Source organism: Corvus moneduloides, chromosome 1 (assembly GCF_009650955.1).
Source record: "Corvus moneduloides isolate bCorMon1 chromosome 1, bCorMon1.pri, whole genome shotgun sequence".
NCBI classification, from domain to species: domain Eukaryota; kingdom Metazoa; phylum Chordata; class Aves; order Passeriformes; family Corvidae; genus Corvus; species Corvus moneduloides.
This window is the reverse complement of record NC_045476.1, coordinates 41,189,210-41,201,430: the sequence shown is the minus strand read 5'-3', so window position 1 is coordinate 41,201,430 and position 12,221 is coordinate 41,189,210. Positions and strand designations below refer to the sequence as shown.

At 39.8% G+C, this 12,221-nt stretch overlaps 1 protein-coding gene across 2 annotated transcripts in view; it reads right to left on the bottom strand.

Annotated features, from left to right (window-relative positions):
- Positions 1–802: 802 nt before the first annotated feature.
- Positions 803–12,221, bottom strand: part of GADL1 (glutamate decarboxylase like 1) — an 83,475-nt gene continuing 72,056 nt past the window's right edge. For both annotated transcript variants that reach the window (XM_032107557.1, XM_032107564.1), the window contains exon 15: positions 803–3,556. In XM_032107557.1, the coding sequence (XP_031963448.1) occupies positions 3,383–3,556 (174 nt within the window). In that variant the 3' untranslated portion in view covers positions 803–3,382. The remainder of the gene's footprint in view (positions 3,557–12,221) is intronic.

The window sequence follows — 12,221 nt, the reverse complement described above, 5'->3', positions numbered from 1 at the left end:
CGCTAGACATGCACCTCAAGCAGATAAACTGAGATGTACAGAGTGCTAGAGTGGTGTTGAAATAAGAGATCCCAGTGATAAGACTCAGGGTCCAATCCAGCAAGGATTTCCCATTAAATCAGTGGGAATTAGAAGCACTGAAATCATATGTAACCAGACTCTGATGATTAGTGTTCATTTATCACAGAAAATCGTGATAGAAGTCCTGAGACAGGGACGGCTGGCTCTAGGCACAATGATTTATGTGAGTGATTTTGCACATGGACCCATCTCAAAATGCCCAAAGTTTTCACAAGACACAGCCACTCAGAGCAAAATCTGCCTCCGTATCCCTTCTGTCTAAATATTTCTTTCCTTTTCTATAGAAAATTTCATTAGACGTAGACACAAGAAATTACAGGCAACAAATGGATCAGCTTCTACACTGATTTATGCACCTCACTATTTCCAGAACTTGATTTAGCATCCTGAGAGATGGAGATTGCCAGTAACTAGGAGAGGGAGCTCACAGGCCAATCCCAGCTAGCTAGAATAGCAGAAAAACAATAAAAATTAAATGCCTTTCTGCTCAGACAATTTAGCTTTTGCCTTTGAAAGCACAAGTAAGATAAATTGTGACATGTTTTCACCCAAAATGCTTATTAAAGGTGATATGGGCACAGCACACAGATAAACCACATCCTGAAGCAGGGTTAAACTAGGTTTCACATGTTAAAGCTGAAGTGCTATCTATCTGGAGTGCTTAGAGGTACCTTCTATATTTGTATATGCAGTTTTAGATTGACAAATGACAAGCATAGCCTGTATTTATAAGGATGTCATTTATTTCACTTTTTATTAAAATCACCAGCTACAAAATAGACATTTTGTACATACTACTCATACATAAGCAACTATGAGAAAATTACATTAGTCCTAAAATGAAGCCATCGTATTGTGCACCTGGGATGTGGTAAGGGGTCGGAAACAATGGAAAATATATGGAGATTGGATAAGATATTCACATCACACTGGAAGGTTAACCTGTAGCTTTGAAGAAATCAGTGCACATGTTGATCAGAGAGTTATTTTCTGCAAATATGAAAAAAGTTCCAGTTTGCTCTCAGTTTAAAATACTATAGCCACTACTGCTACAGAAAGGAACTGTGTTACTCCTGTCTGACATGTGCCACAAGGGTCACAGTGTCTGGAAGCAGAGAAATGCACTAAGAACATGAAGAGAAACAAGACAGTAACACTTTTTTGATAGTGGTGGTGTCATAAAACACCATGGACCAAATTCTTAGCTGTTGAAAGCTTAGCTTTTCCATGAATCAAAGATCAAGTGCTCACCAATAACCTGGACCATAAACAAAACATCCTGACACTGTATTCTGTCTTTCCCTTCAAGGTCAAAAAAAGAGAAGGAGAAGAGCTAACAGTCCTGTCTAACTCAAGAAGCAACAGCAAAGTCATCCCCGCCATGCAGCATTCCTTGTGCACTCTGCACCCCACCCAGAGTGACGGGGAGGCAAAATAAACCTTATGGGCCCTGAACTTACTTAAAGGCTTTCCAAGATCAGGATAGCTGGTATAGCCAGAAGCACTAGGCAATAAATGATGGAGTGATTTGTAGGTATTAAAGGGCAAAATCCAGGGGCCACATTGTGATACTCATTTTCATATTACTATCAACATGGGTTTTGCTTGAAGTCCAGTGGATCACTATGATAGCACAACTATATCCACTTCCAGGACACTGGTAAAGGCACCTGTCAAGGGCTGCAGGTGACCCTTGCTCTCAACTACTGCTCTGACAGTGTGACCTCCTTGGTTATCATTACCTTGTTAAGCTTTCCACACTATCATCCTGGAGATTGGAAGTAGGAATTTCTCTCAATGTTGGATCCTAGTACAATGTAGGAAATTAAAACAAGGAAGCACTGTGTTTAAAAATAGCTTTCAGGAGGACAGAAAACACTATAGCAGAAAGGTTCATACTGGTCAGTGCTACCTCAACAGAATAAAGAACAAACAGCAAAACATTAAAGCTGAGTAGATGTTGATTACAAGGTGAAATACATGGCTATTTCCATTAGTTTGCTGCAACAACTTCATCACAAGAAATAATTTTCTATCTTTACAAAATGGATCATTTTTATAGAATAAAAAACAGATGAAAAGTATAGTCTAATTCTTAACACAAAGTGCAGAACTTAATTTTGTAACTTAAGATTGACCAAAAATGTTCAAATTGTTCATATCCTAAAATCACAGGAAGACCTTTTCTGATCACCACTATTGTAATTTCAGAGTGGAATTACAAATTATACACTGGTAACATAATGAGTCATCTCAAATCTGTAGGAAAATACAAATAAACAATGACAAATAAGCAATTTGCTAGATTATTAATATAAAGTGACCATGCATAAAAAATATGTCTCTTCTAGGTAAATATATGTTTTTTTCCTCTGTTAAAATTTTAAAGTGCATCTAAAACTTCTAAATAAATCTTTACACTTTAGAAATAGATGAAGGTGAACAGCATTTTAGAAATTATAGGTAACTCCTGTTAACAAAGAGGTAAGTAGTTCTAAACGTTATTCCAATATTTTCCACTCTCCTAGAGGGGTGGTGGGTGGGCACCACTGGCAAACACTGACTGGACCCAATCACTGTGTTTCATAGAACCACAATATCCTGTGGGTTGGAAGGGACCTTAAAAGGTCATCTGGTTCAACCTACTCCCAGCAGGGTTGATATTGGTTACTCAGGGCTTTGTGCAGGAGCTTCCTGCAAACCTCCCGGTGTGGTGACTGCACTGAGCCTCATGCTACTGTCTGCCTGTGCTCACAGCAGAAAACCTGGGCAATCCACCTAGTTAGGGGCTTTGAGAAACTCATTTCACATAAGTTCACAATTTCCAGTCTTATCATGTTAATTACCAACCAAACTAAAATATTGACAGAGCAGATAAGAGAATTAACTAGCATATTAAGGCTCACTGACAAATCCACTCCTAATAGCAACTTCAGAGGAATTTTGCCTGCATGTGTAAGTGACCAGTTTGAGCTACATGGTGCACAGGCACACAGTAAATAGCTGCCCTTCCTGGGACATAGACACCATTTTCAAAAGCGCTCCCTTCTTGAGGAAACACTTCCAGAATGGCAGCAATGGTGCTGGAAGCAGCAGCCTGCCCCCCAGCCCCCATCAGCAAATACTTTCCTGTGAAGGGGTGTTCTACCTGCAAAGTTCTCAACACCAACCTGTAAAATGACGGTTTCCAAATTATACGTCGAGCTTTTTACTACCTTTCACAAAATAGCACCAGAATGCTGCTGCCACTCTCTCTCCATAAATATCACTGTGAGCAGCACCTGATGCTGTGGAACTACAGCTACAAGTCCTTAGCAAGAAGTTCAATTTCATCCAGCAGGAAGTCCATGTCCTCTCGGCTGACTTGCGGGCTGATAACCACCTGGCGGAAGAAGTTGACTTTGCCCCGGTGAGGCTGGTACCCAAGCATCATGCTGCCTTTCTTCATCATCCTCTCCTTAATTATAGGAGCAACCTGAAAGTAGACACAAAAAAAAGGTTAATGTCACACTCAGAATACAGCATCTTTGGGCAGGAAGTGTATTTTGTGACTTAAAAAGTTTTTCTGAACTGTTTGAGTTTTGCACCCCTTGCCTGTCTTCCCCACTGCCTGCCCCAAGGAAAGCCAAGCTCATACCTGCAGGTTTAAAGCACTGAGACCCTTGGGTTCTGTAGTTCCTAAAAAGAATTGGAGCAAGATTGAGGCATTCATCTATGACATGGGAAAAGCTGGGTTAAGGTCCCTAGTCTTCCTGATTTAGATCAAAGGTTTGAACTCAGGAAGAACATCAGCTGCAGCTGGTTAAAAGCCGGGTTTGTCTCCTTGTGATAACTAGGCTAAGCATGACTTCTTGCCCTTGATGACCCTTCTCCACCACATCTGCAAAGCATCTGCCCCTAGAAGACATTCTGCTTTGAACCCCTGTGAAACTCAAGTTGCCAAAAAAGTCAATGTGATGCAATGTTAAAGGACAAGGCCTGATCATGGAGTTTAAGATTTAATCTCTTAAATCTAAGGCATGAGTAGCCTTTGGCTACACCAGTCTTGTGTTGCATGGGATGAAATCTCATAGCTGTCTTACTGCAGAAAAAACCCATGAGTGAGATTGGCAGAGTCAGGTCCTTAGAGCAGAGCATTTGATCTCGTCCCAGCAGGGCTGTTAACTTTGGCCAATTAATCCTGTGCACAGCTTAAAGCATGTGAATAGTTCTGCGTTGTCATGCATGAAATAGGTCATAAGCTTAAATGCATTGCTGGACTATTCCTTGGAAGGCAGAATTAAGTATTTTGACAGGAGTATTTTTTAAAAGGTCTCACATTTTAATATATTAGTAATAACACCAAGGTATTTCAGAACAGCGTGTTCTTTCTCTTCTCTTTGTGATGGTTTGACTTTGAACTAAGAAAATAGGTATGTGACCTAACCTTGATTTCTGCATTAATTTATTTCAGCTCTAAAGCTTTGTGCCACATACTACTGCCTGATTTGCAAAAGAAAAATTATGACACCAACCTTACCTTAATAGCTTTATTTTTACATGGCATATTCCAGTAGTCTTTTTAGCTTGGCTAGAAACAGATAAGGGTCTCAACACTAACAGCCTAGCTTTACTGTGTTTCTTTAGTGCCCCAAGAACAGGTTGCAGCAGCAGAGGAGCAGCTGCCATTTCCTCAAAACAACATTCCAACAGCATGGACATAAACTACAAGTAGCTACTTCTAAATGCATTAATCTAGTTTGCTTGTGGGAATAGCATACAAATTAATAACAAATTTAATTTAATATATTTCTTATCAAATCAAATCCTCTCTGCTTCGGACCAAACATTCCAAACTGCACCCACGCCAGCTGTGTCCTGAAATTACCTTGACACTATGACATCGTGTCCCAGAACTGTTGTGCTGGGCACCATGTACATACAGAAAATAAAAATTTCCTCTACTTCTGTACTTGACAGAGCCCCCAGGTGACTTCTGCTCATGGAATAAAGACACTACAAGTGCAAGGGGAGAAGCAAATTCTTCTTAATACACTTTTTCAGGGTCTTCTTTAAGATTCAAATCCCTATGGCAACTTTTAGCCTTTATTGATGTTCCATCAGAGTTATTTCATCTTTTGTATCACATTATTGATTCTCTTCATCCCAACACCTGGTGCTCCATCATCCATCATCCCAAAATGTGCAGTAGCACAAATGGAGGCCATGAAAGCAAAAGCATTTACAGCTTCAGTAATCTGAGGACTGTAAATATACTGTATTTCAGTAGCTCTTTGCTGGTGGAAAGGAAAGGTAGAAAAACTTCACTTTAATGATCTCATTTATTATCTCATTCATCCTCCATGATAATGAAGCTGTCCTCTTAATTTGAAGTGTGTTCATCCCTTCTGTTCATCAACACTTCCCACATAAAGAAACAAAACAAAACACAAAACTGGTTTCTAGGCTTTTGACAGGATTCATTTTGGAAAGACTTTCCATCAAATATTTTGCATGTTCTTTTTGCTAAACTGGTGCAGTCAGTGTAACAAAACTGTCAGGGATCCTAGCCACAGAAAACAGTAAGGAACAGAATCTGTGTTCAAATGCTTAACTACATGTCTCACAAAAGAACCATTAAACGATACCTGCATGCTGAGGCTTGGACTTGAGTGGCACAGGGTATGACTGCTAACAGAAGGGAAAGGCAGCTACCACTTTGCAGCAGAAAAATTAGACCTATAAGAAACTAATTTCCTAGCAAGGAGTTCAATGTGTTTAATTCCCCCCAAAGTCAATGAGACCTGAGGGTGCTGAAATATCAGAAAGAGCTGCACAGCCCCATTCAGGATAGGCTCCTCAGAAAGCAATTTAGTGAGAGTGAGATTGCTTCACCAGTCCAATTATTTTCCTCCAGAACTTAGTTCAAATTGTAAATCTAATTCTTTGTGTGGCCTATCCGTGGAGCAGTCTCAAAATTTTAAGTGTAATATATCCTAAACTTGAAGCTCTCTTTTCTCCTTTGCTCCCTTCACCTCTTCCTTCCCACTGCTAGCCTCCCCTGCTAATCCAGCCTGGCGATTATTGTTTCAAATGCTCACTACAGCAGCATAGAAGCTATCAGACAGGTCCTTCTTCCACCTAGGAATGCAGGCAGGGGGTGCCGTGTGTGCAAGGCCGTTCTACAGCAGAGCTTCCCACACTGCACTGTGCAGCCACAGCCCGGGCAACTCTTCCGAAGGATTGATGGGTTCATCACAGTCTGCCTGTGCAGAGCTACACAGCAGCTGTAACAGCTCATACTTCCCTTTCTATTAATAGCAGAGCCTTTTAAAATAGACCAAAAATTGCAGAGTAGTTTAGCTCCTTCTCTACCTACCTGAGTAACAGGGTAACCTCTTTTCCCACTCTCAGCCAGCACTTAGCCACACTACAAACAGAAAGTTTTAGCCCTAAACTTTAAGCTGTTTCTATCGAGAGTCCAGACCACAGCTGATCCTCATATATATTTACATGGAAGATGCCAGTGCTCCTTTCCAGCACGTATACACACAGAGCAGTGTGATGAGTATCTGGGACCAGCTCAGACACTACAGCTGAAGTATCTAGTGCACCAGGGGGATCAGAAGAGCAACATATCTCCTTTTCCATATCTCAGGTATCCTTGAGAAAAGTAATTCTGCACAGTCATACCAATACCTTTAAACCACTGTGTCCTACTAATTGACTCACCAATGACACTTAATCCAAATTTCTCCAACACTTTGAGAATTTCCATCAGGCTCAGGTTGTAACAGCATAACACACTTCAGCAACCAGCATTACAGAATGACTCAAAAAAGGATTGAGCATATTCTCAGCAGGAGAATCCAATACCTAGCGTCTCCAAGAGCTAGTTCCTAAGTTTGGACAATAAAAAACTTTTCAGAGGACTTGATGAAACCCCTATTTGAGACAATTTCTTCTTCTTTCAAATAGCAAAGCCTCCAAATCCATTCTCACTTTAGTCAAGCTATGCAAGCCTTGTTCTTAGGCCAAGAGCAGCCTTCTAGCACATGGTTTTCTTGTGCAAAGGGAAACCTCCAAAGCAGCTCTGTAAAACAGGTAATGTTCTCACTCCATTAGTCATGGCACAGTACTGTACTTTGGAATTTAACCACTGTTAGCTGCCTATTGGTGAACAGTATGGACATTTGTGGGAAGAATTGGTTTGTAAATTTTATTCTAATAACAAAACAAAAAAGAAAAGTCGCAATAAGATAACCAGGTGCTTGACTTTTTCAAATCACATAATCTCATTGACTTCTAAAATACATACCCCACTATCACCAGTTTGGAGTTCAAGTTGTGCACTCACTCCAAAATAGCAGATACCTTGTGATGTGAAGGAATAGAACAGAGTAATCTGGCTCCTTTGTTTATATGTGGTAAATGCACTGAGCCCCCAGCCCTGGCTGCACTGGTGCTGCTGGGTATGGATAGCCAAATAAGTTGCTCTAAAGAAAAGTAGAATTTCCCAACAAATATGCTATCTTGCTCTTTTTTGCTGAAATAAATAAATCAGCACCTACTGGTTTTAATTAGCCCCTTACTTTTCTGCGCTAATGTTGTCTCTGACAATTGCAATTAACAGATATGCTGAAAGTGCAAGAAAGCTCAGGCTGGACAACTGCACAATAGCTTGCTGATAATGGAAGACCGTGTCAACCTTGATTAATAATTTCTTTCTCTAATACCCTCTTTTAATCTGTAAGTGATCTCATTTTAGACCTAATTCAGTATTTTCAAACTGTCCCATCACAAATGATATTCCCTGCCCCTGACACTGTACTTCTGTTACCTGGATGCCACCTGTACTGCCCTCGTTCTCACAGACTCCAGCTGGATTTCTCTAGTCATACCTGATGTTACATATCACAACATTTTTTCCAAACTGTAGGCTAGAGGCTATAAGCTTTAAAAGCAACATTCTGTTATGTTTTATTTAAACACTAAGGCAAAAGGAGCGAGTTGCAAAATTGCTAACAACGTTGGGTAAAAATATTCTGCTAAGCAATCAGTTTATGAAAATATATTGCTTCAGGGGGGAAAAAAATGCAAATTTGACAAATAGCCTAAGGTATCATGGGCCATAAAAATAAAGAAACCAGAAAAGACTAAACTTCTTCTAAAGTTTGGAAACAAACATATTTTGAGTATTTGTTTCAAAACATTGTTTTCAATTAAAACTTAAATTCAATTGGAAAATGAGCCATTTTTATTAAAGCCAGTAGAAAAGGACTGAGGAAATTGAAACTATGCAAATGCTTCATTTAGCTTGCCTGAAAAAAACTTTCTGGTCAACTAAAACCAAGAATTGCTTCCAGTTTCTCAATTCAATGGCCAAGCAAAAAAAAAAAAAAAAAATCACTATTTGTACAACCATAAGTATGTGGGATCAAAAGTGCTGATGCTGCTTAAATAAAACATCTGTAGAACTTTTGTCCCTCAGAAAAGAAAGTATGAGAAAACTCAGGGGACTGCCCATTCTGCTGGCAAAACCTGTCTGGACATCTCATGTGAACAGCTTTGAGTAGTATGGATGAGTCTAAATGTGCTAACCCTGCAAGAACTACAAAGACAGAATGCCTACAAAAACTAGTGTTAATACTGGCAACTGCTAGCAGAAACGTTTTTCCAAATCTTCGGAATGGCTCCCAGGTGGCTGAGCATCTCTGCAACATAAAGCTGAAGACTTATTCCAGCTGCTGGCAGCAGCAGCTCCAAGTCACATAACCCCACTCTGCTTCTCCTGATACTAATTTCCAAATTGCCATGGACTTCAATGGAAGCAGAATGTAATTATCTAAATTTCCTGCTCAAGCCTCTGCTTCAGGTGGTAGTTTGCAAACAGCCTTCAGCTCTTACTATAGAAAGCCACATTCGCAGTAAATCAATAACCTTTCTAGGGATCCATAAAAGCAGGCTAGACAGCACTGGAAGAACAGCAGCATATTAGCAGCTCAAACTATTTCTCTTCCTCAAATACAGCCTTGATTAAATTTTCCAAGGTACAGAATACCACATGAGAAGCTGGCTGAAGATTCATAGCTAAAAGACAAAAAAGCTGCCCTTTTGACAAAATGGAAAGATCACATTCTCACGATTTCACAGATATGAGAAACACATTTTGTGTTCTTGTCTCAATTGTTCCTTGCAATGGAAGACAAGTTTATACAGAACAGTCCCTCTCATCTGACCACAAAAATCTATTTTGTCTCCCCCAGAAGGGGCAAACTTTCATTTGGAAGGTCATGATTTTTACTTGAAAGACCACTATTGGCTGTTCAAAGTCTGCAAGTTATTCTTCCTACTAGAAGTGACCAGTTCGAATTCATGCATATTCATAAGAAAACAACTATTGTACAGCAATTACCACAAAAAAAAAAAAAAATCAATAAAACCCCAATTAATGAAGTATTTGGACACAATCCTAAATTTTTGCATAATGGACTATTAATTTCAGGGGTTCTTCACAATACGGTTTCTTATCCTGCTTAAATGACAGAACAGTGGTTCAAAGTACTGGATACAAACTTGACAAATAGGACTGGTCCCAAACCCTGCCAGAGGATGTTTGGACAAATTACTACATCTCTTTTGGGTAATATGTTTCTTTTTTCCTATACAACCCTTCAGAACAGTGAAGTCTTTATGTGTTCATACACCATACATTGGTGAGAGTTGGTCTCTTCTCCCAAATAACAAGCAATAGGACAAGAGAAAATGGCCTCAAGTTGCACCAGAGGAGGTTTAGATGGGATATTTGGGAAAATTTCTTCACTGAAAGAGTTGTCAAGCACTGGAGGAGTCTGCCCAGGGAAGTGGTTCAATCACTATCCCTGAGTGTATCTAAAAGCCATGTAGATGTGGTACTTAAGGACATAGTTTAGTGATGGACTTGGCAGTGCTGGGCTAATGGTTGGACTCAATGACCTAAAAGGTCTTTTCCAACCTAAATGATTTCATGATTGTATGATTCTATCAATTGCAATCAGCCCTGATACAAGTGTACAGAGCATCCACAAGGTATGATACATGTATTTAATAAGTTCTCTGTTAAGTAGGTCTCACAAACACCTGCCACCACATGTCTGCTGCATTTCCCAGTGTGGCTGCAGAAGATAAGCTTGATATCAATTATTGCAGTCAGTATCAAGTAAGAACAGTAGCTGACATTTTAATATCCTTCACTGGATGCAACACAAATGAACAAAACACTTTCCTTGGTTGGCTGTAATCACAAAACTAGCTAAATACTATAAATATTTGGAAGTAATAGTGCTTTCATCGTATTTTAACACAAAGAAAGTATATTCCCCACTGCTAAATATCTTTCCTTGCCTCTTGCTGCATCATCAGTTGCTGGCTTTAAAACAGGATTTTCCCCTCTTGGTGATAATTAAAAACAAACTCAGACCATTTGTCAGCTGTCACACCAACTAGGACAATCGAAATACCAAATATTTGCACACCCAATCACAGCTTTGTTCCTGTAGCCAAGGCTCTCTGTAAAACCCAAACATGTTTTTCTTTTGTCTAGAATTTGTTCTGGGCCCACATCCCTAAACCACTAATAAATTATTGCCTTACACTATTGCGCCAGTGTTCCCCTTGTGCCACACCAGGCAACAAAAGCAGAAATAAGTGCATTTGTCAAAATAGCAGTAACCACTTCCACATTCTTCAGAGCAACTAACATATCAAACAAGAAAAGATGCTGCTGTATTTTTGTCCCAGAACCAACATTCTCTGTGCATCTTCAAGTCACACTCAGGGCTGCACAGTATGTCCACACTACTATATATTGCACATCATCTTCCCATCCACTGCTTTTTTGCCAGAAGACACATTAACCAACCCCGCAAATCACTGAAAATTACCTGAATAATAGGAGATGGTGAGCTAGCTTCAGATTTTGATTGTCTTAAATGACTTCTTTAGGCTGGTCACTTATGCAAGAGAAAATAGCCTTCAGACAAAGGCTTTCACGCTAATGGTATTGGCCTCTGAAAAGGAGGAGCCAGGACAGACAGCCCCCAGAACAGAATCAGCACTTGGAACAAGTTTGTGTGTGTTTTTACTTACAGCTAAAAAGTACATTGGTGAACAACACAGCTTTCCAGGTGCACTGTCCCATGTCTGATTCTGCCTGAGCATATGTGGCTTCTCAAGACAATTCACATGGAATTCTTATTATTTTTCTGTTATTTCTGTGTTGCTTTACCAAGGTCTTATTAACAAGCCATGTAGAAAGTGCAGGGATCAAGGAAACGCCAGAGGCTTGCACACAACACTATGATTCCAGAGTTCTGACCTTTAAGAGAGTTGAGCACTGCTCTCAACTACTTTTATGAAACTTACAACTCTAGGTTTTATAAAAGCAATTATTTTAAAAGCTTTCACGGCATACACAAGGTTCTTCTGTGCACCATTTTATTGAATTCTCATTTTACTGACTAAGATTTCCAGTCTTTCAACCCTGCCAAAGCTCCCCTTCTCCATCCAGGACGAAACGGTAGCATGTCATCTTGAAAGCAAGAGTAACAAAAAACCCTATCCTTTTTCATTTCTACGCATGGGGCTGAGATTCCACTCTACAGCACTGAGGGAATAAAGAAACCACAGTGCAATCTGAGTGTCTGGGGCTGGGAGGAACATTTTACAACAGGAGACGGTTGCATTACATGGTGACACAAGTTCAAATACTTGACATGCTTCTAGTGTAGAAAAAGGAATGTCACTTCAGAAAGTTGGAATGATTCCCAGCTGTTAAGATCTTATTTACTATTTGCACAATTCAGCTTCTGGTATAAGATATCAGCACCTTCTGTATTCCCATTACAGTAAGAATTACTGAGCAGTAATGCATATTCTTTAACCAGATCTAAAGAAAAATGGGTATTTCAACAAGACTAGATAACTTTTGTGCCTTGATTTTTTTTCCTTAATGTCATCATAGTGACTTTCTCAGAGACTGCATACAATATCCTGGGGAGCATGAGGGGATGGTGTCTACCATGACCCAAAATGCTAACACAAAAGTAAGGCTGTTGTCTAATTTGACCATGCAATTTAACAAAGTAAATGAGCCCATTTGCCCCTCCACACAGTGAAATACA